This window comes from Globicephala melas, chromosome 1 (genome assembly GCF_963455315.2).
Source record: "Globicephala melas chromosome 1, mGloMel1.2, whole genome shotgun sequence".
NCBI lineage: Eukaryota > Metazoa > Chordata > Mammalia > Artiodactyla > Delphinidae > Globicephala > Globicephala melas.
Window position 1 is genome coordinate 1,342,632 of NC_083314.1, and position 27,998 is coordinate 1,370,629.

The 27,998-nt window shown below is 62.4% G+C and overlaps 1 protein-coding gene across 1 annotated transcript in view; it reads right to left on the reverse strand.

Annotated features, from left to right (window-relative positions):
* Positions 1-6,916: 6,916 nt before the first annotated feature.
* The window catches only part of PKP1 (plakophilin 1), a 40,907-nt gene continuing 19,825 nt past the window's right edge, over positions 6,917-27,998 (reverse strand). The window contains exons 3-14 of the mRNA XM_030844374.3: positions 21,633-22,027; positions 18,994-19,138; positions 17,568-17,775; positions 16,655-16,832; positions 15,495-15,609; positions 14,319-14,474; positions 13,417-13,593; positions 11,959-12,112; positions 11,508-11,694; positions 10,927-11,011; positions 8,306-8,412; positions 6,917-7,062 (exon numbers count right to left, since the gene is read on the reverse strand). Coding sequence (XP_030700234.1) covers positions 8,338-8,412; positions 10,927-11,011; positions 11,508-11,694; positions 11,959-12,112; positions 13,417-13,593; positions 14,319-14,474; positions 15,495-15,609; positions 16,655-16,832; positions 17,568-17,775; positions 18,994-19,138; positions 21,633-22,027 — 1,875 coding nt within the window. The 3' untranslated portion in view covers positions 6,917-7,062; positions 8,306-8,337. The remainder of the gene's footprint in view (positions 7,063-8,305; positions 8,413-10,926; positions 11,012-11,507; positions 11,695-11,958; positions 12,113-13,416; positions 13,594-14,318; positions 14,475-15,494; positions 15,610-16,654; positions 16,833-17,567; positions 17,776-18,993; positions 19,139-21,632; positions 22,028-27,998) is intronic.

Sequence of the window (27,998 nt, forward strand, 5' to 3'; positions counted from 1 at the left end):
ACCGCAGCCTGCCCACCAGCCTCTCCTGCTGGCTAAAACCTGGACACACCAACTCCCCTGGGAGGCTGTCCCGTCATGGGACCCTCTCAGCTGAGGCAGAGGCCCCCTCAGGCCATGCCTGGCTGGTCTGCCACTAACGTGCTCCAGGGGGATGTCTGCCCGGGGCCTCAGAATCTCCCTTCACCTGGGCTGCGGCAGACGGGCCCAGACTGGCTCCCTGCAGGGAGACAAGGTTGGGGCGGGGGACTCACGTCACCTCCTCCCTCTTTCTCGCTCTCTCTGCTGCCATGTGTGCGAGCACTTAAAGCTTCTGGGGGTCCTGAGTGATGAACGCTAAGTGCTTAACCTCATTTAGAGTCTCCAAAGCTTAGACCTCCTTTGTCACTTAGCACCTAAGAACGTCCTGTGGGAATAACTTAGGGAAACGCTAATCTGATTCCTTTCTATACACACGCACACATGCACACACAATGCACACATGCAACAATGCACACACACACACACATGCACACACATATAGGCACACACACGCACACACACATATGCACATACACCAGTTATGAAGGCTTTCATGTGCGGCTCTGGTGGGTGGGAGGCTGACACTGGGGGAGCTTCTCCCCACCGCCCTCTGGACAGCGGCCGTGGGGTCGAGGCGACGTCGCCTTGCCCAGGCTCTGTGGGGCAGGTTGTCCTCACCAGCCTTTGTTTTGAGTCCCAAATGCGATGGTTCTCTCAAATCCACCAGCCTGGCCTGGAGCGGGCACCCCGGCTGGTTGTAAAAGGGCGGAGGGAAGCGTCCTGTCTTGCCCACCTGGAGGGTGGGTGGCAGCCTGGGCTTCTGCTGACGCTGTGGTTGGACGGAGGTGGAGCTGGCAGGGCCAGTCCTCATGCCTGACTTGCCAGCTGCATCGGCTGGGCCTCCCGCCTCAGGCAGACACTGAGGCGGGAGGCTGTGGGGTCCGGGCACCAACCCTGGGTACCCCCGCTCCTGCCCGGCCGGGAGCTGGGGCAGGCGGGCGCCGAGGTTCGGGCTCACACAGTCCCCGGAGGGCAGTGTGGGAGTTGGCCTGACTGTGGGCAACTGCTGCCTACATGCAGCTAAAGGGGGGAAGAGTGGGAACCTGGGCATCAGACCATGTTCAAATCCCAAGTCTGTCACCTACTAGCTGGGTGACCTTGAACAAGTTACTCAGCCTCTCTGAACCGTAGTTTCTTTTTTTTAAAAAATAAATTTATTTATTTTATTTAATTTTGGCTGTGTTGGGTGTTCGTTGCTGCACGCGGGCTTTCTCTAGTTGCGGCGAGCGGGGGCTACTCTTTGTTGCGGTGCAGAGGCTTCTCATCACAGTGGCTTCTCGTTGCGGAGCGTGGGCTCTAGGCACGCGGGCTTTAGTAGTTGTGGCACGCAAGCTCAGTAGTTGTGGCTCACGGGCTCTAGAGCTCAGGCTCAGTAGTTGTGGCGCACGGGCTTAGTTGCTCCGCGGCATGTGGGATCTTCCCGGACCAGGGCTCGAACCCGTGTCCCCTGCATTGGCAGGCGGATTCTCAACCACTGCGCCACCAAAGAAGCCCTGAACCGTAGTTTCTTTATCTGCGAACTGGGAGTGGTCATGCCTACCTTGTGGCATCGATATAAAGATTTAGGTGATTAATGTGTGGTCATTGCTCTGTACGTCTACCTGTCCCCACGGCCCAGCTGTCCTCCAGGACAACTTCAGGCCCCAGAATGCAGGGATGCGAGGCACTAGGCTCGACCAGAACGACACACTAGGCTCACCGGGGGTCCCCTTGGTCATGGAGACCCAGGTGAAGTTTTCTTTCTGACAGAGGTGCAGAGGGTGGGATTTTAATGGCCTTGTGTGGAAGGGGTGGCATTTGTGGCCCAGAGATTCAGAACCACTTGATAAATGCCAGAGTGCTTTTTTATTAATTCACCAGTCATGAAACTTCCAACTGGTTGGCTGAAGGGCGTGAAGTCCTTTCTTACATGGGGCCCTGCTGATCCGCCGTCAGGCAGCTCATTGGCGTTGACGTGCGTCCCCGAGAGGGCTGACACGCTGGCCAGTGACATCAGTCCTCTGCTGAGCCAGAGGATGACCAGTCAGGCTGCGGGACGCTTGCTGGGGTCACTGAGGCATAGTTTGCCCCGTGGCCTCGCTCTCATTAGCCCCATATTCTAACCAAGCCGGCCCCAGACGGGGTGACCCTCACAGCATTTCTGGGATCCGAGCTTCCATGGATCAGAACTTTCTCTTCATCAGCACGTCGGCCCAGCAGCCCTGGCACCAGACGTGAGATCCTAGGAGGCATCACTGAAGCTTGAATGACACAGCGGAGCCCCCGTGTCCGGCTGTTTACGGGGTCCTCAGTTCTGACACTGGGATGTCCCCGTGGGCTGGGCCCCAGGAGGCCGGGTCCCGCCCCGCTTGTGCCGCAGCCGTGCCGTGTGGCTCTGGGCCAGCGTCCCTGGGCCTGTTTCCTCTTCTATGAAGGGGACGTTAGTCCCCTGAGCTCTGCCTGCCTCACCAGGGGAAGCAAACGAACACCCTAAGGCTTTGCGAGGTAACAGGGTTATTTTGTGGTCCCTCAAGTAAAAAGCCTGTTGTTAGGATGAGTAAGTTCCGTTCACTCTTTCTCTGGGTGCGCTGGGCGGCAGAACGCCCTGCGTGCTAAGAGGTGACGAGTGAGGCCTGCAGGGTCTCCAGGGCAGCCTGGACTCCAGGAAGAAACGGCATCACAGCTCGGGGTGGACTGGCTGTGGGCAACCTGGACCTGGGGTCTGGGAGACTCAGGCTCAGGGCTCAGGAGACACCTCCGCACAGTCCAGGCTTGCAGCGGCTCCTGGCGCCCCCGCTCTGCGCTCCCTCTGCCCTGGGACCCCCGAGGCCTCCCACTCCCATCTGCAAATCCTGAGGGGCCAGAAGGGCCTGTGCCCCCTTGACCAGGGACAGCGACATCACGTCCCTTCAGCACCCGTACACATTAAATGCACCACGACCACATAGATCGGAGTTCTTTACCGTCAGTTTTACTTTCTGTCATCACATCACCTGTGGGGACTCCTGGGCAGGGAGACAACGAATCCACACGTGGTTTCCACGTTTGTAAACGCTGGACATGAGGACGGTGGGGACGGAACGTTGTATTTTGCATCGTAGGGTCGTCGTGAAAGAGCTGCTTCACAGCAGTGACCGTGACCCAGAGCAGCAGCGGATGATCCCCGTGAACATGAGCTGCGGGGAGGGCCGAAGGGCGTGCCGACTCCGTTTATAAGAAGCACAGGTCGGTCAGGACAGGGGCTGCCCTGGGGAGCAGGACAGACACAAGCGAGGCCTGAGGGCCACCGGGAGCCGGTCACTTTCTGTTCCTGATCTGGGGGCTGGCGCTCTGCGCTCAGTTGGCAGAGATTCACAGAGCCACCCGTACCGAAGCCGTGCGCTTTCCTGTGTGTACGCTTTGGTTAAGTGACAGCTCACCAGTTAAACGCTTATTGATCTTTTTTTCTAATTAAGCAGCCATTTTAAAAATAATTAATTTATTTTTGGCTGCACTGGGTCTTCGCTGCTGCGCGCGGGCTTTCTCTAGTTGCGGAGAGCCGGGGCTACCCTTCGTTGCGGTGTGCAGGCTTCTCATCACGGTGGCTTCTCTTGTTGCGGAGCTTGGGCTCTAGGTGCGCAGGCTCAGTAGTTGTGGCACGTGGGCTCAGTAGTTGTGGCTCACGGGCTTAGCTGCTCTGCAGCATGTGGGATCTTCCCGGACCAGGGCTTGAACCCATGTCCCGTGCGTTGGCAGGCGGATTCTTAACCACTACGCCACCAGGGAAGTCCAAATGCTTATTGGTTTTGAAGCTGTAGTTTGATCTCATGTTTTGGAGGCCCCAGACCTGGTGTATCAACAATCTGGGCCCCAGACAGGCCGTCTTTCTCCCGCTAGGCTGAGGTAGAGCCCTCCTCCCTGGCCTTGCTGACCGTCACCAACTGAGGGATGACCCAGAGGTCAGGTCCATGGGCTCTACACAGAGGTCACTGCCCTCCCAGGCTGAGAAGAGTCCTCTCCAGCCTCCTCCATCTGGGAGCCCACAGCCATACGTCTGACCACCACTTGGAGCTTATTCCCCGTGACTTAGAAAGTTCCGTGCGCCTGCCACGTCCCTTACGAGCCTCTTGAGGCAGGGGGCCCCAGCCCGTCCTGCAGGACCCAGGGAGAACGTGCTTTCAGTAAACGGGAGCTCCCTTTATAGCCCTGAAGCTCACGTCCCCCAGGGCCTGCCTGGACATGTTCCCCTGGGGGTGGCTTTCCCTTTACAGGCTGTGGGACACTGGGCTTGTCTATCCCCTCCCTAAGCCCCACGTGACTTATTTGTAAGATTAGCGCAGCCACACCAGTGTCCTGGAGACGAGGACGGAATGTGGGACCCGGAGCGGGTGGTGCCCCCGCACGGTGACCCCAGTCCTTGCCTGGCGCAGGGTCAGTGAGAGGGGATCCCCTCGGCCCTCAGCAGCTCCCCCAATAATCCACTGCTCGGAAGTGTTCAAAGAAATGCCAGCAATTTATTGATTTCCTATATTTCCAAAAAAAGCAAACGCACAGTGTACCCCCCAGGGAAACGGGCCTGGCCAGCGCTAGGTTCCTCCGCAAACATGGAGCGGGGGCGGGGGCACGGGCTGCAGAGTGCCCCACCCTCCCTCCCTGCCCAGCCAGAGCCCCCTCCTCACTGTCCCAGCTGCCCCCGCCCCAGCCAGGCTCCAGGGTGGATGGGACCAGCTCTGCCTCTGCGTCCCGGGGGCGGCTGAGTCTGCGCTGCTAGGCCGGCCCCGCTGCACCGGCTGCCGGTGGCCAGTGACCAGGTCTGTCTTACGCGCAGGAGGCCCTGGGTCGGGGCAGCGACAGGGAGGACAGGGTCCTCCCCCACTCGGCGTTGGACCGTCCTGTTCCGGGTGTCGAGCCCGACAGCGCGCGGCTGACGTGTGCTTCACATCCTGAGCTGTGCCTCAGCGGACCCCGCGCTCCTTCTGTAGGAAATTTATCCACAGGCCCCTCCAAGGTCTGCCTCTTCCAAAGCGACAGGCCCAGGAGGCTGGCCTCAGAAGTCATGAGAGAGGTGACCAAAGCCAGGCCTGGCCTGACGGTCCGCCTGGCCCACGGGGGTCTGGAAAGCTGCCCATCCCCAAGGCAGAAGCTGGGCCCCGGTTCCCAACCCTGCGGGGGAAGGAAAGCCGAGGGAAGGGGCACCCCCACAGGGTCATCGGCTAGTTCCCTCTCGCCCTGACTGGACTGCATGGTCCTCTCACACTGGGGACCCCTAACGCCAGGGACCCCAGGGCCCCTCCTTCCTGCAGGAGAACGTGAGACGGGGGTGTGGCCTCTCCGTTCACTGACGTATCCAGAGTGCTTACAACACTGCCGGGCTCTGTACGTGTTTCTTTGAGAAACCAGTTCCTCTGGGCCCTGAGGGATGGCAGAGGGGACAGTCTACTGGCACCAGCTCCCCACGGGCCCTGAGAGAGAGGTAAGCCACCACCACGAGGGGCGGGGAGGACGCGGCACAGACCCAGCACCAGAGCACGCCTGGCTGCGTGGCCCGTCATCTCGGGTCTGTTCCCCACCCGCTCCCTAGTCCCGTCCTGCTGCCACATCTCTCATCAGGAGGGTCCTCAGTGCAGAGGCTCTGACTGCTGGGGTGAGCGGTGGGGCTGGACGGGGCGTGGGGGGAACTCCAGGCCGGGAGGAGGGAGGAGGGAGGACGAGGCAGCCAGTCCGCCTCGATCACCACCAGTGCCGCTTGGCGGGGACGCTGTGTCCTGCCCTGTCCTACAGTGCAGACCAAGGACCATTTCCACAGCCCTTCTCCGGAGGCCCCTCCTCTACTTCTCATCTGAAATGCACAGGAGTCTGGGGTCTGGGGTGGCCAGTGTCCCTGGTGGGCCTCTTATCACGTCCCCTGCGGTTTGCACAAAGTAGAGACAGAGGGCTGGGGTCGGGGAAGAAGCGAGCGACCTCTGGCTGGGACGGGGGCGGCTCCCCTTCCTGTTCTATCCAAATTCCCTTCCTCCGAGTCTCCTGGGACCCAAAACACTCCCTCGCTTGGATCTCGGCAGGCGCACAGGGCAGGACCCTCCTGGCTGACTCCCTGCCTGGCCCAGCCTGCCCCTCCGCTGGGAACACGAGGACCAAGCTGCCAGTCCCTGAACAGCTGCTGGGCCTTGAGCACCATCCTTCCTTCCTTCTCCTGCAACAAGTGGATTCCAAGCCCCCGGAAGGCAGGGGCTTCCCAGGCTGAGCCTGCTCTGACGGGTACACAGCCCGCGGGAATGGCCAGGCCCCCTCTCTGGCACCTACCCTCGGGACAGCCTTCACACAGCAAAGCCAGCGTGCCTGTCCTGGCCCATCTTGCAGACGGCCGCGTGGCACCGGGGGCTGGGCCGCACAAGCGCACAACTAGATCTTCCCAGGAGATACACCGAACCCCGCCAGCCTCCCTTCCTGCAGAGCTGCCTCTTAGCGGGGGTTGAGCCCCCGGCCTCACATATTCCCCCCCGCGCCCCGCCCCCTGCAGAGGTCCCGGTGGGCCTGGCGCTGGCGTGGCCCCTGCCCCGGCACACACAGCTCAGGACGAGGGGAAGCTACACCCAAAGCACACAATGTCCGCGCCCGTGAGGGCGAGTCCCTCCACCACCGTGAGCTGCAGTCCGGCAGCTCACACAGCTCTTTGCAGTTTCAGGTCCTGCTCTCAGCACATGCACACACGCGCGCGCGCGCCCACACACACACACACACACACACACACACACACTATACACATGTATATGTACCGTTTCTCGGCCAAAGAAGTATTGACATCAGATGTAAGCTCCCTTAACTGAAGAAAGCCCCCCAACCCTCCCCAACCCCCATTGCCTGTCAGTTCCCCCAAGAAAAAAAAAAAAGAATCTAAACGTATTCTTGTCATCCACAGCGTCCCGGTTTGCTCTCAGCTGTGGTTAAACATTTCCCAATACTGTGCAGCTGGACAGAATACCCCTCCAGCAAGGCCCGAGTCTTCTCAGCTGGATCGTATCGCGTCTGGAAAAGGACAAGGGCTCTCGTGAGTGCCCACAGGGGGGCAGCCGCGCCACCGGCCTCGCCAGGGCTGTCCCCCTCACCACGTCTGCACAGACGTGCCCAGGCCTGAGCCTGGGGTCAGGGTCGCCCTCGACACGTTCACAGGTTGCTCCTGTTGGGTCACAGCTGCCCCCCACCCCACCCCGCCCCCGGTGGCCAGCGCAGCACCGAACGCCGCGACTGCGTGCCTCAGGCATCTGCTGGTTTGGGTCTCCTCTCCTTGCCTGTCCTCATGTTGTTGGAGCCCATTTGCCAGGAGTGGGTGTCTGAGGTCTAAGGGACGTGTCTGAGGTCTAAGCCTGCCTTCCGGGGGTTTGGAATCCACTTCATCTGGACTGAAGTTCTAGCCCCTACCCCAGCCAGGACCCTCCCCGGGTGCTGGGATTGGGGTCCTGGCGATAGCCGGGGCACGAGGAAGTCCCCTTCAGCTCAGGACACCCTGTCCCAGCCCTGGCTCTTTGCAGACGGCTCCACCCTAGGGCTGCCTGCCTCTGCTGACCCTCGAGGGTTGACGAGGTCTGGTTTGAGCACCTAAGCCTGGTCCTGGGCTTACCTGCATCAGAATCACTTTGGACGCTTGTTTAACAATGTATTTTCCTGGACCCCGCTCCGGAGCCACTGAATCAGAACTGCTGGGGCTGGGACCAGGAGTGCGCAGTTTAGCAAGCATCCCAGGTGAGTCTAACGGAGGCTAAGGCTTATTTATGAGCCTTTGTCACAGATACTGGATCTGAGGTTTTGGTCCCTAGAATCCTCAGCTGGAAACAAGCTTGTCCACACTAGGCATGTTGCAGAGACTGGAGGGTGGCTTATAAAAAGGAGAGGGTGGTGAGCGGTAGAAGCCCAAACCCCAAACGACACATGGTGTCACTGCAGGGGCGCCATGCACACTGCAGTCCACGTGAATGGTACCACCTGGGTCGTGCAGTGTGCAACGCACACGGCTGTACCCAGCAGTTCTGCCCAGACCTCTGGCCTGTCGATGCTACCAGGACATTGCACACCCCTAACATCCTGTGTGGGATGGTCACTGGCCAGGCAGTCTACACGGCTGTCCTCACAGACAGCCTCACCGTGTGTCAGCTGGACTGAAGGATGCTTCTGCATCCCTGGGGAGCACCGCCTGGCTCCTTTCTCTGGGACTGGCTGACGCCGTGGTAGGGGTCCCGGGGGCGCCCCCTGCCCTGGATGGGCCGACTCTTACCTGCAAGCTGAACTTGCTTGGGCAGCCTCTTCTTAGAATCGGGAGGAGAAGTTCCTGAGGCTGCTGGCCCCAGCTAAGGTTCCCAGCATGCTCCTATCGAAACCTTGCTGCGGAGGAGAAACGGGAGCTCTATGAAACATCACAGGACGGACCAGTGCGGGCGTCCACACGGCCAGAGGCTGCCCCCAAGCGTCCTCGAGCTTGCGCGAAGCTCTCTGGACACACTCTGCACGTGTGTCGGGGCTAAAACTGGCCTGATTAAACGTGTGACCAAGCGTGAGGTCCCTGACACTCACGAGTTAGTGAGATGGGTCTGGCCTTCCGCACAACGGAACACCCTACTCGCCATCACAGAAACCTGAATCCAGGCGTGAGGGTCTAGCGACTGCTTGTCACTCTAGAAACAGAGCAGCCACCGGAATCAGGTTAGAAAAATTGTTTGTTTCTTCCTCTGACTGGCCCCGCTTTTGAAAAAGATGAATCCCGACAAGAGCTCTTGGCAGGGAGGTCATGCCCGGCGGGGCGGAAGGGTCATGGGCTCTGTCTACCTGTGTGCTCTGCCACCTCCAGCCTTACCAGCCCCGAGAGCGTGCCGAGCAGAGGCTGAATCTCACTCCTGTGTGTCTCACAGCAGACGGCAGGTGCTCAATACATGCTCTGGAGTGACCGAGGGCGGCCCTTGAGAAGGGGCGCCTGGCTCCAGCCCTGGCCTCTGAGAGCCTCGTCAGCGCTCACTGACCGGTGGGGACACAGGGGACCAAGGCAGGCGGTTCGAAGCCCCGGTCCCACCTGGTCTGGGCATGGGAAACGTGATCACCCCCCCCCACCCCCCGTCCCCCGCAGGTTTGCAGGCTCTCTCCTGCCAAGCTTGGCGGGATGTGGTGGAAGGTCCCGGGAGAGTCGAGTCCTGGGTCCCAGCCCCGCTGTCCTCCAACTGGCCGAGTCAAGGCCAACTCCGGGGCCCCGTCTCCCTGGTCTGCAGGAGGGACCAAGCCCATGGCGGCCTCACTGGGGATGCAACAGTCTCGTGAAGGTGGATGAGCACCGAAGCACCAGGCCAGTCCCTTTGGGGCTGTGGTCAAAGCTGGCTCCAACTGCGTGGCCCAGGAGAGCCTGACCGGGGGACTCTCTGTGTGTCCCGGGCGGGTGCCGCCTCCGTATCTGGGGGAGCCCGACCCTCGGGCCACCTCGGAGCAGCTGGAGGAAGCGCTCCCTGGTCCTCTCACCCGCCTCCCCTCCACGAGGCCTTCCTGGCAGCTATCACATGGCCAAGCCCACCTGCCCAAGAGCAGGACAAGGGCCACCACCAGCAGTGGCTTCACACGGCCCCGGCCACCTGTCTCCCCACCGTGCTGGAGGAAGAGCCGTCCTTCTCCTGCCCAGGGGGCTGTCCTCCCATCCCCTCCCCTGCCTGGTCAGGCAGTTCCTGAGCCTCCAGGACCCTGTCCCCAACCCCCGCCCCCGCCTTCCTTCTCCTCCTTCACTTTCCCTGCAGAAATGTCATTAAACAGGTGGCTTTTTATGCATTCTTTTGTCTCCCTGCCCTCTGGCCAAACTGAGGTGATCAGGTCCCCTCCCAGCCCCCGCCCTCCCCCTTGCAGTGGGCCCCATGGGGCTCCCCCTCCCCCCCTTTGACAGCTGTGCCCCAGAGTCACCGGAGACTTCTGGACGCCCAGATCCAGGCCCTGCCTGTTCCCATCTCCCCTCGGCCCCCAGGGAGGGTCTTCTCCCTGCTTCCGCCTTTGTTCCCCAAGACTTTTCTGCAGACGTGCTGCCCGTGCCCGTGGCTTGTCCCGTGTGGACATGCAGCCGTCTGCACACAGCCTGGCCTCTCTCCCCAGGCCCCGCACGCGGACCCCAGACTCCACCTCTCCATCAGGGCTCCCCTCCCTCCTCCCTCAGAAGCCCCTGACCCTCCCCCGCTTCCCTGGCTGATCCGTTTCTAAACGTAACCACAGGGTCTCCAGCCAGAAGCCCAACCCGCCTGTTTCTTCTGCCCCTGCCCTTCATGGCCACCCTCACCGCTGCTGACACCTCGGTCTAAAGAGCGGCTGCCCCTGAGATGGGAAAGGAGGTCAGTCAGCATGAAGGGCTCCTACAGAACTGGACCCGACCGTGCGGCTGGGGTCAGAGGGGCAAGGTTGCCACCGGACAAATCCAGCAGCCTGGTCTCGTGTCCACTCCACCCTGCAGTGCATGCAAGGAGCCTTCCTAGGGCTGGTTTCAGCATGTCACTCTCTCCTCCAAACGCTCAATGGCTCCCCAGCGCCAAAAGCAAACCCTTTAGTCTAAACTTGATTGGGTCTCGCCATGCGGCCCAAACCCGCCTTCCCAGCCAGACGGCACACGTGCCCCCAAGTGCATGATGCGCCTTTGGTCCGCCTGCTTCCCAGTTCGTTCCCAGAAGACCCCCCACCCCCAGGCCTCCGCGGCACTTCCTGGATCTCCTCTGTCCTCCACCCGCTCAGCGCCTCCGCAGGCCCTGGGCTGAGAGGTGTCAGCGCCTGGATCCCAGTCACCGAGGGGCTGGCCTCTCCCTTCCTGCGCCGCGCGGACCCGAGTCAGTGGCGGGAAGGAGCGGGAAAGCCTCGCCGGCAGGGGTGGAAGGTGTGGGCCCTTACCTGTCTGAGGACCCCCTGCAGCTCCCTGCTGGACCACATGTCAGCCAGGAGGAGTCGGGCGGCCTCTGCAGCCCTGGGGGAGGTGCTGCACGGGTAGAAGTTCATCAAGGGTGAGACTCCAGCAGCTTGAGGATGAACGAACGCCCTCTTCCGTCCCCCCTCACCTCCTCGTGGGGCGGCCCCTGGGTGCCCGAGAGCGCAGCCCCACGGGGGGTCCCTCTACACAGTGGGCACAACCCCAGGCCCCTGCCCAGCTAGAGGTACCCGGGACTCTCTCTGGGGCCCCGGCCCCACCCCCTGGCCTTGTCCTCGGAGGAGAGGAGCCCGTGGAGCAGACGCAGCTCCCGCACGGCTGGGTCTGCCGCTCGGTGCCTCCCGTTGGCCCACGAGGACTCAGTGTCGCTCGGTCCCCTGGCCGGGAAGCGTGCTGCCCGAGGCCTGGATGCAGGAGCTCGGCTTCTGGACTTCCCTCCCGGTCAGCCTCCCCGCCGCTCCCCCCTGCACCGCACGGCCTGCTCAGGCTGCGGCACTGCTCCTCCGCGGGGCCGGGGAGGGCGCGGAGGGGCCCCCGTGCCGCCCACCTGCTGCGACACAGGTTGATGACGTTGCAGATCATGTCGCTGGAGAAGTGCTGCTTGGCCATCGCAGGCTGCGACGCCATCAGGTTCCTCACGGTGTAGCAGGTCGAGGACAGGATGTCCTCCGAGTTGCTGGTGTGGCCGGTATGGCTGCTAAGGAGTCTGGTCACCTCCGGGAACACCTGGTTCCCTGGGAGAGGAAGGAGGGCGCGGCACGGGGTCAGGAGACCGAGGGCTCCCACGGGGCCCCGGGCCTGGCGGCTCCAACTCGGGGCTTGGGACCGTATGGGACCTCGCACGCCTGCGCCCCATCCTCAGGTGACCTGCCCCTTCCCATGCCCGAGCCTCTCTTGGGCCAGCTCCCCGCCCCACCCCAGGGAGCGGTCAGAGGGTAACCTTTCGGGAGGCTCTGGAAAGGGGGGGTGGGGGCTGGCCTGAGCCACGCGGCGCTCACCCATCGCCCTGTGCAGCGCGGGGTGGCGGGACATGTTGCTCAGGAGGGACGCTCCGGACCGCACCACGTCCGAGTTGCCCGACTGCAGGAGCTTGGCGATGTGAGGCAGGCCCTTCTCCTTCAGCCCGATCAGCTGGCTCATGCCGCTGGACATCTGAGAGGAGGGACGGACGCGTGAGGCCTTGGCTGGGCTCCCCAGGCCAGTTACCCCGAACCGAGAGACCCCAGAACTTTCTGTCTTCCGTGCTGGAAGCAGAGACAGACACACATTTTTTTTTCTTTTTTCTTTTTTTGCGGTACGCGGGCCTCTCACTGTTGTGGCCTCTCCCGTTGCGGAGCACAGGCTCCGGACGCGCAGGCTCAGCGGCCATGGCTCACGGGCCCAGCCGCTCCGCGGCATGTGGGATCTTCACGGACCGGGGCACGAACCCGCGTCCCCTGCATCGGCAGGCGGACTCTCAACCACTGCGCCACCAGGGAAGCCCGACAGACACACGTTTGCTCCCACCTGGGTGACTGCAGAACAAAGCCCCGGGCAGACATGCACCTGCACCTCACCCGGGGCAGCCTGGAGCCCAGGGAACGAGGGAAGCCTCCGGCCCCTCATTCACGGCGGGAGGGGCCCCAGAATCGACTTCCGGATTGAGCCGGTACCAGCGGCTGCCGCTCTGCCTGCCTCCCCCTCCCCGGCCCCGGCTGCTCACGTGAAGCCTCGGGTCGAGGGCACCTGGCACCTGAGGAAGTGCCCACCGTCCCGTGCCAACCTCCCTGCCTTCTGTGGAGTCAGTACATACTTGAGTCAAGGAGGGATAAGAGCGGGCCGGTGCCTCGTGGAGATGCCATCCAGGTCAGCCCATCCGGGCCGGTGTGGGCTTCTTGAAGACCCCCGGCCTATCCCCTCTCAGTGCGGGGTCCTCCTTTACCCTCAACTCACCCCTGTCCTCCTTCCGCCCGCCCCCTTCCGTCCTGAGCACGGAGGAGGGCGGGGTAGCCGCAGACGCGCCTCCCACGGCACACGTCTCAAGTCCATCAAGTCCTCCCCTGCCCGTGGCCTCAAAGTCTGTCCCGATCCTGCCACGTCTTCCTCTGGACCTGCCCGCACCCCAAACCCTCTATTTCCAGCCCTGTCAGTTCAGCAAAGAGGAGACCCCTCTCCTACCACGAACACACCCTTCTCCCTGTCCCCCATCCCAGGCAGAGCCCGAGGCCAGCCCAGGGCCGGACACCAGGAGGCAGATTCTGTGGCACAGACAGAATCCAGGAGGGCTGGTTCCACAGCCCCTGTCCTCCACCTGGGCGTCCCAGGGGCCGAGGATGCTCCCTCCACACGTCCCCAGTGCCTGGCCCAGAGCCTACGCATGCCGGACCCTTGACTCAGGCAGGCCCCGGTACATGGGGACGCGGGGAGCTGAGCCCGGACCGTGGGTGGAGAGACAGGTGCGGGGCGGGGGCGCTCACCAGCCCCTTGCTGGCGGTCAGGTTTTGCAGGGCGCCGGCGCAGGCCTCCAGGGTGGCGTCCTTCTTGCTCTTGCCCATGAGGTTCAGGTAGGTGCGGATGGCGTTCGAGTGGTACAGCCAGCTGCTGCCCTTGGGGTTGGGCTCTTCCTCAGGAAGGGGGCAGTCGTAGTTGTCGTTCTGGGGACAAGAAGCAAGTCGAGAGGGGCCGAACCCACGCATTCTGCTCCCCCAGCCTCAGGGTCATGGTTCCCAGATGAGGAAGCGCCCGCTGCCCCCTCCTCTGTGCACTGCAGCTGCTCCCCGGCGGGTGAGGGGCAACTGTGCCCTCTGCCGTTTCCACGGGGCACAGAGCATCATCGGTGCCCCAGGCCAGCTCTGCCCCCACCCAGCTACGAGGCTGCTGTGGGTCTCACACCCTGACGCCTCCACCCCTCCCAGAGTCACAGCCTGAACTTGACCCTCCCGGGGCCAACAAGGGTGGTCCAGGGCCTGGCTCCCGCTGCCGGCACAGTGATGGCAGCCACCCTCCCTCCGCAGCATCCCTCTGCTTCTGGGGAGACCTGGGGGGCTCAGGAGGCGGTGGGAACCGGGATGCCCCCCAGTCTTCAGGGGTGAGATGAAGAGGGGGAGACTTTACTGGTCACACAGCAAGAGACACAAGCCTGCAGACAGGGGCCTGGAGCTTTTGATCTCCGGGGGTCTGAGCAGCTCCTACATCCCGAGCACACACCCCCCCAGTGTCGTAAGATGCCAAGGTTGGGCAGGGGTCCATCCCCCGGGACTGGCCTTAGGCTCCAGCAGGGCAGAGGGGCGGGGTGCACGAGGCAGTGGGATCCGGGGGACTCAGCGGGAGCAGACGGACAGACGCACGGACAGGCGCACGGACAGACGCACACGCTCACCATCATCCTGCCGTTCTTGCTGCTGAAGCAGCCGGTGGAGGACTTCTCGGTGTAGGCATTGCGGGCGTTGTGCTCCAGCTGGCGGTAGCGGGTGGGCACCTCGGTGTCCAGGCGGTAGCAGAGGTTGTGCAGGGTGCACATGCAGTTCTCCACAGACTAGGGGCCGAGCAGAGACGGCGCTGAGCCTCTGCTTAGCCCCCGAACGCCTGGCTCAGTCCCTGCTGCCACAATCCCTCCAACGAGAGGGCGGGCCCCTCGGGCTGCCCTGGGCAGGCACAGACGCCGCCACGGTCCAAGATCTTTGCCGCTTTCCTTCCGTAAACCCTCCCGGCTCGGGGGTGAGGCAGCAGATCTGCCCTCTTAATGTTTGGCCCTGCTGGGGTTTGGGAGCCCCTGACTTCCGGGGCCCGGGGTCACCCAGGTGGAGGCGGTGTTCCATCCACAGCGGAAGATCACGGTGCTGCTGGGGCCACCCTGAGCAGTCAAGCGACAGGCTGTCTCCTGAAGCCGGCCGTCCCTTCCAGGGGAGGGAGTAGGAGGCCAAATCCCTCCCCAGGGAAACCGTGTGCAGGACCCAGGGGCCGTGATGCCCGGCCAGCCCCCTGGGGACTGCTCGCCAGTCTCCGTCCTGCTGTGCGGAAGGACCTCAGCCTCCAGTATACCTTCCTGCCCCGATTTCCCCTTTCTGTCTGTCTGGGCAGGTGTCCAGAGCCCTGGGGGGTGGGAGGGTGGCTCTACCAGGGCCTTTGGGGGTGGCAGCGGACGCTCACAGAGAGCTCGCCCTGAGCCGGGAGCTCCCTGCGTGTTTTGCTTATTAACTGAGTCTCTAAAACAACCCCCGAGGTAGATACGACGTGGACTGAGGAACAGAGATGAGGGAAGTGTCACAGCCGCAGAGCCTCTAAGTGCGGGAGAGGACCTGCCCCTGTAGCCACTGCTTGGGCACCACCCGCCAAGGAAGGGTCGGGCCGCTCGCCATCCGCACGTTCCCTCTGCTGGCTGGGCTCTGCGTCCCTCCCGGCCACCAGGCCACGCCTTAAAGGCTCCCAGGAGCGCAGACCTGCCCTGTGGAATCTGGGAGAGAAAAGTACCAGGACCTGGAGTCCCAGGCCGCCCTCACTGATTGGAGACAGAGAGGAGTCTAGGTTCAGGGGTGCCCCCTGGGGCGACGCTCACCTTGTCGTCACAGCGGCCGGCTGCCACACATTTCTGGATGTAGGCCATGAGGGAGTCAATGAGACCCGTGTAGTTGCGCATGGCCTGGCGCCCCGTGTCTGCGGAGCTCAGGTTCCTGGCGGAGGACATGGGGCGGGTGGGGGGGGGGGGACAGGTGGGAGGGGAGGAGATGCAGCGGGGAGGGGAGGGGGGGAGAAGAGGAAAGGAACAGGTGGGAGACAGAAATGAGGGCCAAGGAAGGAAAGAGAAACCGTTCAGCGAATCCTGCTCGGTCCTGGCTGAGGCTGGGAAGGGCTCTCACTGGAACCCGGCTCTTTTCGCCCTTCCTGCCCACCTGGTCCCCAGGCCCGTAACTTTGATGTGCCCAGGGCTCCGTGCCGCTGGCAGCCCAGGCACGCACCCTGCCCTCGCGGCGCTTGCTGGGCAGGGGACTGGACACCCCTCCCCGCGGAAGCTGTGCTCTGCCCCCAGCAGCGGGCTCACTCCCACCCGGGCAGTCTGGGCCCTTCCGCCTGGTGCAGGTGGGGTGTGACTGCTACCACCCCACAAAGTCCCCGATTACCCTGGCTCTGCCTCTGCCTAGCCTCTCTGCTCCCCAGAGGCTGCCACCACAGGCGGGGAGGGAGGAGCCCAAGCCAACTGTACCCCTGTTCCGGGGCTCCCAGGAGTTGGAGAAGACGTGTGACCCTTAGGGGGGATCTGCTCCACAGTTCCACCTCCATGCCGCCCACCCCCCGGAAGCAGCCTCCAGGGCCTTTGCCACACCCTGGGGCAGAACTCAGGGAACCCTGGGGCAGAACTCAGGGAACTCTGGGCAGAGCAGCGCCGTCTTCACGCCGAGGAATGCGGCAGATGCTGCTCGCACCCCAGCCGGGAGCCCACCCACAGACCTGTGTCGAAAAATGCTCTTCAAGACAGCACAAGGAAGGCATATTTTATGGTGTGGAAGAAGGGGAAACAGCTGTGCCAGTTTAGCTATTCGGATCCAAGCATTTCCACTCAGATCCCTAAGGAAGACCCCCTCAGCAGAGGTGGTGGGGTCCTGAGCCTCCACCAGGCCCAGGGAAGCTGGGACGCAGCCACGTCTGGGAGGCCAGGCTGGTGCCAGTCCCCTGCCCCGCTGAGCCTGGGCTGAGCCGGGCTGAGCTCCCCGCCCTCACCTCAGGCAGCCGGTGGCATTGAAGAAGACCTCAGGGTCCACGGCTTTCTGGGGCACGTTGCTGTTGCCATCGCACCAGCCGGAGAACGGGATGATGACCCGGTCAGCCAGGACGGGCAGGGCTTCCGAGATCAGCTCCTCCTTTAGCTCGTCGGTGGAGGACAGGTTCCAGAGCAGTCCTGGGGGTGGGGACCGCCAGGGTCAGGAAGACCAGGGACCCAGTGCCACCCCCGGCTGGACACCACCTCCCGGACGGGCCTCTGTCATGCGAGCATCCCGTGAGCCCCCCTGCCCACGTCTCAACTAGATGGCAGGCTCTCGAGGGCAGAGCGTCTAGAGTTCTCCGTGCAGGTCAAAGTTACACACAGGGAAGCTGATCAAAACACGTGCGACTCAGCAGTGTTTTCTGATACCAATGCTAGCACTCGGCATCTTCTCACGGTCTCTGCTTTCCACCCAAAGGTCAGCCCAGAGACTCTCACTTGCTGCGTATGTGGCCCCGTCTTCCCCATCCCACTCCAGGTCTCCTCAGACACTTCTGTGCCCTGTGTGCCCACCCTGAGTGCTTGCTGGTACAAGCCTTGGATACAGGCGCTGACGACCTGTTGACCTGCTCGCTCCCCTTCACCTGCAAATCCCAGGGTCTGCTGAGTACGGGTCCTGCCTGGACACCAACCCTCCACTCCTTCCCTCTATCCCTCACACATAGATGGTGGATGGACGGACGGATGGACATGGACAGATGGATGGAGGGACACAATACCCAGGGTCACCAGCTGGACACGACCAACTGGCCAGCACCGGTCCCATGGGACTCCTGGGGTGTCAGCCTGAGGCCGCCCACGCCCCACCCTGTCCTGGGCTGTGGCCACCCCAGCGCCTCCCAGCCGCCCCGCTCTGGCCGGGCTCCCCACCGGTCAGCTGCTTCTGGATCTCCATGCAGCTGGTACTCCTCAGGAGGGTGACGGCCTCGCGGATGCCGCTCTGCCTCTGAGTCTCCAGCTTGTTCGTGGTGCTGCGGAACACCAGGTTGCGCAGGGCCCCAGCCGCGGCCTGCTGCACGTTCTGGTTGGAGCTGCGGAGAAGGTCCACCAGCTTGCAGATGCCGCCCAGCTGGTACACCTGCGGGACAGGGCGCCCAGCGCCGGGCAGGGCGGTGAGGCTGGGCTGACGACCCTCCACTTGCAGCAGCTTCAGCCCGACCGAAACACCCAGGGCGGCCGAAATAAACAGGGAGCGCAGAGTGACAGTGACCGGCCAGACGCGGAGCCAAGGCGGGACTTCGCCGCCAGCTCTCTCGCACCCCAGCCGGAACTCCCTGAGCCCCTCCTCGGGAGCCTGGTGTGAGGACCAGACGGGAACACGCATAGAAACACACTTCAGAACCCTAAGGCGGGGAGACCCCCCCTGCAAACGCCTCCTCAATACAGCAGGAACTGGATGCAGACGGACCCTGCCCACTCTAGGAAATGCATTCACGGGACTGCACCCTTGGGCTGACAGCGGAGGACTTGAAGAGTCCTCCCTGCCAGCCACGCTTAGAGGCACAGACAGCCCTGTTCTCCACCACAGAAGCCTGGTGAGAGACAATGGTACCACGGAGGGACAGAGACAGAGACAGAGAGACCGAAACAGAGAAAGAGAGAAAGAAAGAAACAGAGAGAGGCAGAGACAGAGAGACCGAAACAGAGAGAGACAGAGACAGAGAGACCGAAACAGAGAGACAGAAACAGAGAAACAGAGACAGACAGAGACAGAGAGACAGAAACAGAGAGAGACAGAGACAGAGAGAAACAGAGAAACAGAGACAGACAGAGACAGGGACAGAGAGAGACACAAAGAGACAGAAACAGACATAGAGAGACACAGGCAGAGAGAGACATAGAGACAGAGACAGAGAAAGAGAGACAGAAACAGAGAGAGACAGAGACAGAGAAAGAGAGACAGAAACAGAGAAAGAGAGAAAGAAAGAGAGAGAGACAGAGACAGAGAGACAGAAACAGAGAGAGGGGGTAGGGGGAGGAAGCTGAAGTGGAGGGAGATGTCCCTCCTTAGTGGAATCTGAGGAGGGGTCTCTTTGGAACCCGTGGCCGTCACCAAGGGTCTCTTCCACAGCCAACAGAGGAAACACGGCCGAGTGGTGTCCCCTCCACCAGGGGCTCTGCTCCCGCAGAGGGTTAAGATGCCCGTTCTGATCTCGGGCAGTGCCAGGCCCACTCCCGGGCCGCAGGCAGCTGGGCTGGGGTAGAAGGAGCCATCGGGCAAACGCCCCCACTAGCTCCCGTGCAGGGTCAGGCTGCCCCGCCCAGGCCCCGCCCAGGCCCCGCCCAGGCCCCTCACCTGCTGCTTGGCAGACTCATCCTGGAAGCAGGTGTGCTGGATGTAATAGGCCCCGATGGCCTGGCACTTCTTGTCCGGGGAGGTCAGGCACCGCACGGCCTTGGGGATGGTCAGCCCGCTGCACTCAACGTCCTCGCTGCAGATCCTGTGGGGACGCGCGGCGTGGGGTGCGCGAGGGTTACAGGGGCTTGGAATCCCCCTTGCGTGCCGAGAGCCCCGCTGTGGACAGCTCCTCCAGAGGAGGGGGAAGGCTCACCCCGCCGTGAACACTTGCTGGGACGAGGCCCTGTCATATGTTCGTGTCCAAGTGGCAAGTTACCTCTGCCCTGAGAAAAAACTCTGCTCTATTCCTGAGGGGAAGCTCTCCACCCACTCTGCCATCTCTCATGTCTGTGCCTGGTACTGGGAAAATGGAAGAGAATGGCTGGGGGCCTGTCCGTCTATCCATGCCCTGCCATCATCCCTCCCTCCCTCCCTCCCTCCCTCCATCCATCATTCACCCATCTTCCCTCCATCCACACATCCATTTATCCATCCATCTATCCATTTATCCATCTTCTCTCCATCCATCCATTACCCATTTATCTATGCATCTACCCATCCCTCCATCCCTCCATCATCCACCCATCTTCTCTCCATCCATTCACCCACCCACCCACCCACCCATGCATCCATCTCTCTCTCCTCCCTTCATTTCTAAGTCTAGCTAATGCTTCTAACACAAAAATTCTCACACCTACTCCTTCTTCCATCCTCACGGCCACTGCCTTCCCTCTGACCACGGTCACCCTCACTGGGCCTACAGCGAGGCCCCCGCAGCTGGTGTCTTCTCCGAGCACTCCCAGCCGAAATGTTACACCCCTTCCCCAGACGAGCAGTCTTAACACTGTTCACTGTGTTGTCCCCGTCAGCAGCTTCTCATACTGCAAGTTCAAGTTCAAACTGCTTAAACTGACATCCAAGGGCATGTGTTAGGTCGAACCACACCAAATGGCTGAAAATCAGCTTTTCTGAGCCACAAAACGAGAACAACCATGTTCTAACCCAACAGTCTGGCTCTGCTGTGTCCTGTACACTCTCTAGCCCTAATGTGGGTCTGCTCCAGCAAGACTGCTCTCTGCACTGTGCCCTGATCAGGGCTCAGGGGTGCCTCTGTCCCTTCCCCTCACCATCCCCGTGACCACTGAAGACCCACTGCCTTCCCAGGGAAAGGAAACCTCTCTTCCAGGACCCACACCAGCTCCCGGGGTGCTGGCTACAGGCTGCCTCCCCGGCTGCCCGTGTCCTGGGTCCCACAAGACAGCGGGGACAGCTCCTTCTTGGCACCCAGCCCTTCCCCCCTGGAAATCTTCCCAGCGTTTCTAGAGGGAGAAACACTCCTCATGTGTACCAGCCTCATGCCCTTCCAGAGCAGGTGCCCGACTCCACTTCTGGAAAGATCACCCATGGGGCGGAGCTCCCCAGTCTCCCCCAGCCTCACTGAGAGACTGTCGCCCAGAATCTGCCAGTCGAACGTCACCTCCAAGTGGCCTGTCACTCACGCCCTCCATGGCTCACCTGACCCTGTCCTCTTGGGGCCTCCAGTCTGGGGTGACGAGCCAGGGCCAGGCGCTGCCCTGGTCAGTCTCCATGGGACAGAGGCTTCTGAGTCCTCCTGCGAGCATCCTCAATACCCCTTACGGCCTCTGAGTAGCCAGGAGAGGGCCGGCTTTATAACGGCTCTGCTTATGGGCGGGACAGCACGGTGAGTAGGGGAGGGCACAGGGAGTGGCCTCGGCTGTGTGGTCTTGGGCAAGCTCCCTAATGTCTCCGTGCCTGTTCCTCCTCAGGTTCTAGCCTGGAAGGGCTCTGAGGGTTAGAGATGAAGATTGCAAGGCTCGTGGGCTCCGTGGCAGGGGGTTACTCCTGCAGCCGCAGGACGGCCCTGGGCTGCCGTTCTCTTCATGGCTGTCTCCCCGCTCTGACCACAGACCGCACATGCTCAGTGAATGTCAAATACATGAATAAAGGACCACCCAGTGGTGACAGAGGACAGCTCCAATGTTCATGGGGCTCTGAGCCCTGGAGGGCAGGCCTCAAGACCCTCGAGACACCGTGGCCATCCCCAGGCCACCCTGTGCCCAGGGCTCTCTAAAGGACTCCCACTTCATCTCCTGCATTCCCACCCCTGGCACTAGATCTTACCAGTTTTTATGACTTTTGCCCTGTAAGACGGACCCGGCTCTTTCCCATTGCTGACCCCAGGGCACACTCCTTTGCTCTTTCAGGACGTGGGGAGAGGTTTACACGCCCAAGCCCAGGGATTCTCAAACCCTGGCAGGGTCTCGTCTCCTGCAGGCTGGTAACGCACACACCGCGGGCCCCTCCCAGGGTTTCTGAGCTGGAGGTCTGGGAGGGCTTGACAGGAGTGTTTCTCACAAGTTCCCCGGTGACGCTGAGGCTACTGGCCAGAGAAGCACACTCTGAGAACTGCTGGCCCAGCTAGCTTCTGATTCTCCTCCCCTTGTTCAGTACCTGTGACCCTTGAAAACTCACACACTCGACAGGTTTGCTCAGTGTCTCCACGCTGAGAACTTCCCGGGCTAACGGTCTGTCTCCCGTGCCCCGCATGCCCCCCCGCCCCGCCGAGTGACACTCACTTGGAGCTGACCCTTGAGTGGCTGAAGGACTGGTCCTTGGTGCAGGTGATGGGCTGGACGTACACGGGGTCCTGCTTGGAGGTGCAGGAGGGCGGGCGCACCGGGTACTTCTTGGCCCCCTTCTGGCCGCTGCAGGTGCTATAGATGCTGTAGCGGTTCTGGGCGGTCTTGAAGCCCTTGCTGCCCAGCGTGCCCTTGCGCAGGGTGCCGCGGGGGTCGCAGTAGAGGTCGGGCTCGCTGCGGCTGGCCTTCATCTTCTGCATGAAGCAGATGTCGCTGCCGGCGCAGGGGGGAACGCAGCTGCTGCGGGGGTACTGCCGGCCCCAGGTCTCCATCTGGCTGTAGGAGCTGAAGCGCCTGTTGTCTGCCTCCCGCTTAAGGGTCCCATTGTAGATCTGGCCAGAGAAGGGGAGAGGGGCTCAGCCGAGGGTCCCGACCCGGGATCCAGCCCCCCGCTGCCCCCGCGAGAGGCTCAGAGAAGCCCGGGGTGTTTGGTGTGGAGGGAACCGTGGCCAGCATCTCAGACTACTTTTCAAACTGCAGGCTGTGACCCGTTATGGATTATGAAATCAATTTAGCAGACTGTGACCATCATTCTTTTTAAATGGGATTGAATAATATATACCGGAATTAAAAATATCAGAGTGCATGCAGTGCAGGTAGAAAGGGCTGGGCTATCATGTAAAATGTACTTCATACTGTGCATTGTAGCCAGAAAAGTTTGACAGACACTGATCCGGTCCCAGTGGGCCCGGTCCAGGAGGGGAGTCAAAGGCCCAGGGAGGAGAGGGGCCTTCCTGTAGAGGGAAGGGCAACAGTGGCACTTGAACGCAAGCCCCCAGGCCCTCGCCCCGCCGCCCCGAGCACTTCCCAGACACCAGCAGCTCCTGACCGCCTTGGCCGCCTGTACTCCGCGCGGGGAAATTTCTCCTGCTCTGGCCAGGACTTTTTTCCACTGTTATTTCTCTGCCAAACTCTCCATCTTTGCCTCCTGTCTGCCAAACCAAGAAGCAAATGGCAAGAGGCATTCTAGGGGGACCCCTCGAAGGCCAGAGGGGGAAAATATCCTGCTCCCTGGGCCTCCTGCACCCGTGGAGGCCGGCGCGGGGCTGCAGCAGGGGTGCAGGGCGGCCTCCTAGGCTGTGCCCTTGGGCTGGCAGCAGGGGAGAGGCGGGCAGACAACAGTAAACTTACAATAATGAGGCGCCCCCAGGGCTCTGTGTGAGCCCAGCTGGGGAGTCAGGCGCCCTGGGAAGAGCCTGCAAAGCCGGAGACCTGGTGGGAGCGAAGCCGTCACAGGGCCGTCCGAGGAGCTTTCCCAGGAGCTCACGGGCGGTGGGTCTACCTGCTCTGACTTGTCCCGAGACTAGAGGATCAACATGCAGCCTGAGAAAATGCCTCCGCACAGGTGCCGACCTGAGACTCAGCTTTGCCAGGGTGAGCTGGGGCCAGTCCAGCAGCCCGGAGCCTGCCTGCCCCACCCCGTGAGTGAGCGTGTGTGTGCATGTGTGTGCGCGCGTGTGCATATGCATGTAAGTATGTGTGTGCATGCATGTACGTACATATATGTGCGTGTGCGAGTGCATGTGCATGAGTGTGCTGTGCGCATGTGTGTAGGTATGTGTGCGCACGTGTGTGCACGTGTGTGTGTGTGTGAGTGCCCACACACAGGGGAGTCGCTGGGCGTCTGGGAACTCCCCTCCACTCCAGACCTAGCCACCGGCCCTTGGCTGGGCCCCGTCCCTCTCTGCAGGGAAAACCTTTGGAACAGGAGACCGCCTGTGGGTCACCTTCTGTCAGCAGTGACACCCAGCGCTCAGAAGACACCCACTGTCAACCTTGGCCAAGGCGCTCTGGTCAGCTCCGCCCACGCGGGCAGCTATGCACTCAGGCGGGCAAGGCGTTCACCCCCAAACTGGGTCAAGCCAGCCAACTCCAAAGGGAACTGGTGTGTGGGGCAGGGTAGGCACAAAGGGACAAGAAGAGGCAGAGGTCAGAGGAGCGGGCCGCCGTCTGACCATCCTCAGTGGGCAGCCTGCACGGCACACAAGAAACACGCAACTAGGCCTCCAGGCCTCAGGCTGGCGGCCACACCCCACCCTCCTCTGGGGGAGGAAGATGACATGGTGCCGTGGAGGGAAGGCTGGACCCCCCGGGCCCCCCTGGTCCTCAGTGATGACACTCCTGGTCGTCACCCCAGACTGTGACGCCGGAGAGGCCACACGCTTCCCCGGCCCAAACCCAGCGCACGTGCCGTCCTGCTGGCGAAGCTCAGGGCTTGCTCTCCTGCCCTGGCCAGGGGTCGGGGGGTGCTGCCCACAGGGGCCGGGGTGCCGGCTGTGCTGCGGGAGGGCAGGTACGGGGGAGGCAGCTGCCCCGCGGGGCAGCATTTCTCAGCCACAGCCGCGTCGTGCACCCCACCTGGTTCCTGTGGCAAGGGCTGCTGGCGGGCTGGCGGTGGCCAAGCCAGCCGTGGGTGAGTCTCCCGCCCTTAGGACCTCTGCTGTCACTTTGACAAGTGTGAGCAAGGGCTCCTCTCGGCCGGGCACCATCCCCTCCTAGTGCACAGGGGGCCTGGGCTCCCCTCCAAGGTGCAGACGAGCCCTCCCAGAGCAGGCGGCCCGTGGCCTAGCTGACGCCTGTGCCCTCTGCCCCTTTTCTTCTATCTGCCTGAAACGACAGGGGATTGTGGGCTCGGTGGGCCGGGACTTCTGCAGCAGAGGGAGACTCGAGGGCCAAGAACAGACCTCAGGAGCCAGACGGCCTGGGTTGAGCTCTGCCCATGTCAACTGCCCGATGGGTGGCCTTGGGCTTGTGCGTCTTGGTTTCTTCACTGGTAAAGTGGCATCATTGTGCCCAGTGTGCAGGGCCGTTGGGAGAATTCGGCGCACGGATGTTTGAGAAGTGCTTAGCACAGAGCATGACATAACTGTCCCTCTGACACTCAGACTGGGGACAGGCTGGCTGCCTCTGGGTCTTGCCAAAGGAGCTGCCGGGTGGGCACAGGAAGGGGGAGGAACCCAGGCAGCCAGGAGGGCCTGGGGAAGGGGTGCACGCTGGCTTCCAGGGCCCAGGCTGCTCTCACCCCATGGCCACAGAACAGCCTCCATGGGTTTCAGAAAAACAGAGGAGACTGGTCCGCCCAGATGGACGGCGTTATGATGAAACAGCCTGGTGTTTCTTTGCGTGGGCGATGTCGGCCTTCAGGCCAGACAATTCTTCACTGTATAGGATGCTGCAAGCATTGTGGGATGTCTGGTGCCCTGGCCCCCAGGCCCTAAGTACCAGTAACACCTCACAGCCACGCTGACCCGTGAGAACACCCCACGCGCTTCCAAACGCTGCCTGTGGATTCTGAGTAACCGCCGGACCAGACCAGGAAGCGAGGCAGCACGGGATGGCGCTGGCCAGGCCGGGGCCCGCTCCCACGCTCAGACAGTGATCTGCTGGCAGCGTCCTCTGCTGTGGCTACAAAGGTCACACACACACGCGCGCACCCCGCGGTCTGGTCATCTCATGCTTCCTTGGGAAACTCTGGCCTCGGGGGGGATGGCCCATGGGACCACAACATGCCAGAGGCGAGATACTTGATTTCCCGAGAGCACAGCCGACCCCTCGGCCAGAGAGCAGGCTGGGCCGGGCGGCCTCAGGGACGCCTGGGCAGTGTGTCCGGAGAGACACATTTCAGCACCTGGAACCATCCAGGGAGCCTCCCGGAGCCCCGCCCTGCTCTGCTAGTGACTTTGGTCTTGTAACCCATTTTCTCTCCCTCTCCCCTTCCCTCGTGGGAAAGGGGAATTTTGCCCCCCACTGAGTGCCCTCACCCCCGCCCTGGGCCCTCAACGTAACCTCTCTTTCCATCCCTCCTGAAGCCGGTCCGACAGGGCCACTGGGGCAAAGTAAAGCAACAGAAGCCCGGGACCCGGGGCCTCAAAGCACTGCGTGCGGGCGGCCCCCCGCGAGCCCCCCTCGGTCTGCAGCAGCCAGGGGTGCGCCAGGTGGGCCCGGATGAAAAGAGCCCTTTCTGAAACCAAGCTTCGCCAGGCAGGCAGGGCTGGACAAACCTGCTCTGGGCGGACACGCCCGGACCCTCCTGCCCAGGCGCGCTCAGAGCAGAGTCACGTCCGATGCCCTCCTGTGAGAGCCAGCGCGTGCGCCACTTCACAGGGTCCTCGCCCTCGTGGCCCAGGGAGGGGGCTCCTGAGAAAGGATCCGGACTACAGACGCCTCAGGGACAGACCCCATCGGCCATTTCCCTGCACATGCCACCCCACTCAGCACCCAGCCGGGCCCCCGGGGCAGCAGGCAGACAGCAAGGCTCCCTCCCCCTGGGAGTGCGGTCGGGCTGGCACCGCAGCAGGTCACAGGCAGCAGGGCGTCTTCCCACGCTGCGTGGTGGCCCGGGGGCCTGGAGGGCACGGGTCCCCTCCCAGCAAGGGCTCCCGGGGGGACACTTAGGGCCCAGGGTGTGCGGGGCTCCCCCGGGCCTGGGGCGGCTGCTCGCTTGGCAGTTTGCATCAGCGTGGAAACCACCGGCCTGAGTCACCAAAGGTGGGACCTCGGCTGGGGGGAGTGCCGGTCCTCGCCCCCCACCCCACCCCACCGCCGGGCACCGCTCCCTCCCTGGCTAGGAGCAGGGGTTCCGCCCTGGGCCGGCCCGCCCCTCCTTCCCTGGCACGCGGCTTCGTGGGGAGCGTGGAGGACAGACGGAGCGGCCCCTCGGCTTGGAGGCCCTGCCGTGTGGGCCCGGAGGAGGCTGTGTGGGTACCCTGGCCAGGCAGTCCCTCAGGGCGGGAGGAGCTGCCCCCGAGAGTCCGTCACCCGCACCCAGTGACCAGCAGTTCCCACCCGGGGGGACCCCGGCTTGCGAACTGGACAACACTGATGGAGGCCCGGCTCCCAGGCTCAGGGGAGGCACCGCAGAAATCTGAAACTGAAATTCAGTGCCGGGGGCTGGGCATCTTGTATCACCTGAATGTTTTTAATATGAAAAAGAAGAAAGTTTTGATGTTCCTTCTGCGAGTAGATTTCACCAGAGAGCTGGTTAATAATGGCACGTCCCTTATCACCTTGTAGGGTCAGGACTGAACTCCCAGTGACCAGGGCAGGAGTAAGAACTGTTGTGGGTAATTCAGAAAAGTTTTCTGAAGTATCTGGACCATGAAGCCCAAGTAGAGAAGAGCCTATGGCGCTCGGACTGCAGCCTGTGGGTCTTTCACGGAGGTGCTGCTCTCTCCAGGGACAGAGGCCACAACTCTGGGGAAAGAAGCCACCTGACCTCCTGGGCTCCAGGCTCCAAGTCTGCCTCTCAGGCCGGGGGCAAGGGTCAGGCCCACCGTGGCTCCTGCTGCTACTGGCGACGGGGCGGGAACGGGGGGCACAAAGTGCGTTTGTGTGCCCCAGCACTTGGCCGAGAGCTGGCCTCCGTGACATGTGATGTCTGAAAATACAACGGTGCCAGCTCCAGCACCCAGCACCCAGCGCCAGCACCCAGCTCCAGCTCCCAGCTGCTCCAGCATCCATTATCCAGCACGCAGCTCCCAGCTCCCAGCTCCAGCTCCCAGCTCCAGCACCCAGCTCCCAGCTCCAGTACCCAGCTCCAGCACCCAGCTCCCAGCACCAGCACCCAGCTCCCAGCATCCAGCATCCAGCTCCCAGCTCCAGCACCCAGCATCCAGCATCCAGCTCCCAGCACCCAGCATCCAGCTCCCAGCACCCAGCTGCTCCAGCACCCAGCACCTACCTCCAGCAACCAGCACCCAGCTCCCAGCTCCAGGACCGAGCTCCCAGCTCCAGCACCCAGCTCCCAGCTCCAGCTCCCAGCTCCCAGCCCCAGCACCCAGCTCCAGCACCCAGCTGCTCCAGCATCCAGCACCCAGCTGATCCAGCCTCCAGCACCCAGCTCCCAGCTCCAGCTCCCAGCTCCAGCACCCAGCACAGCTCTAGCATCCAGCTCCCAGCTCCACCATCCAGCTCTAGGACCCCACTCCCAGCTCCAGCACCCAGCTCCAGCTCCCAGCTCCCAGCTCCAGCATCCATTATCCAGCACCCAGCTCCCAGCTCCAGCACCCAGCACCCAGCTCCAGCACCCAGCTCCCAGCTCCAGCACCCAGCTCTAGGACCCCACTCCCAGCTCCAGCACCCAGCACAGCTCTAGCATCCAGCTCCCAGCTCCAGCTCTGCCTTCACATCCTGCTCCCTGTTTCATCACTAATCTGTGGGAGAAACTATTTCCTGAAACTCTGTTCTTGGACCTCTCCCCCTGCACACCTGAGACGTGGGCTTTTCTCAGCTCCTGACCCGCCAGGATGGGTTTGTGGGACAAGGACCTCAGGTTTTCTTCGTGGAAACCTTGGGCTTCACTTT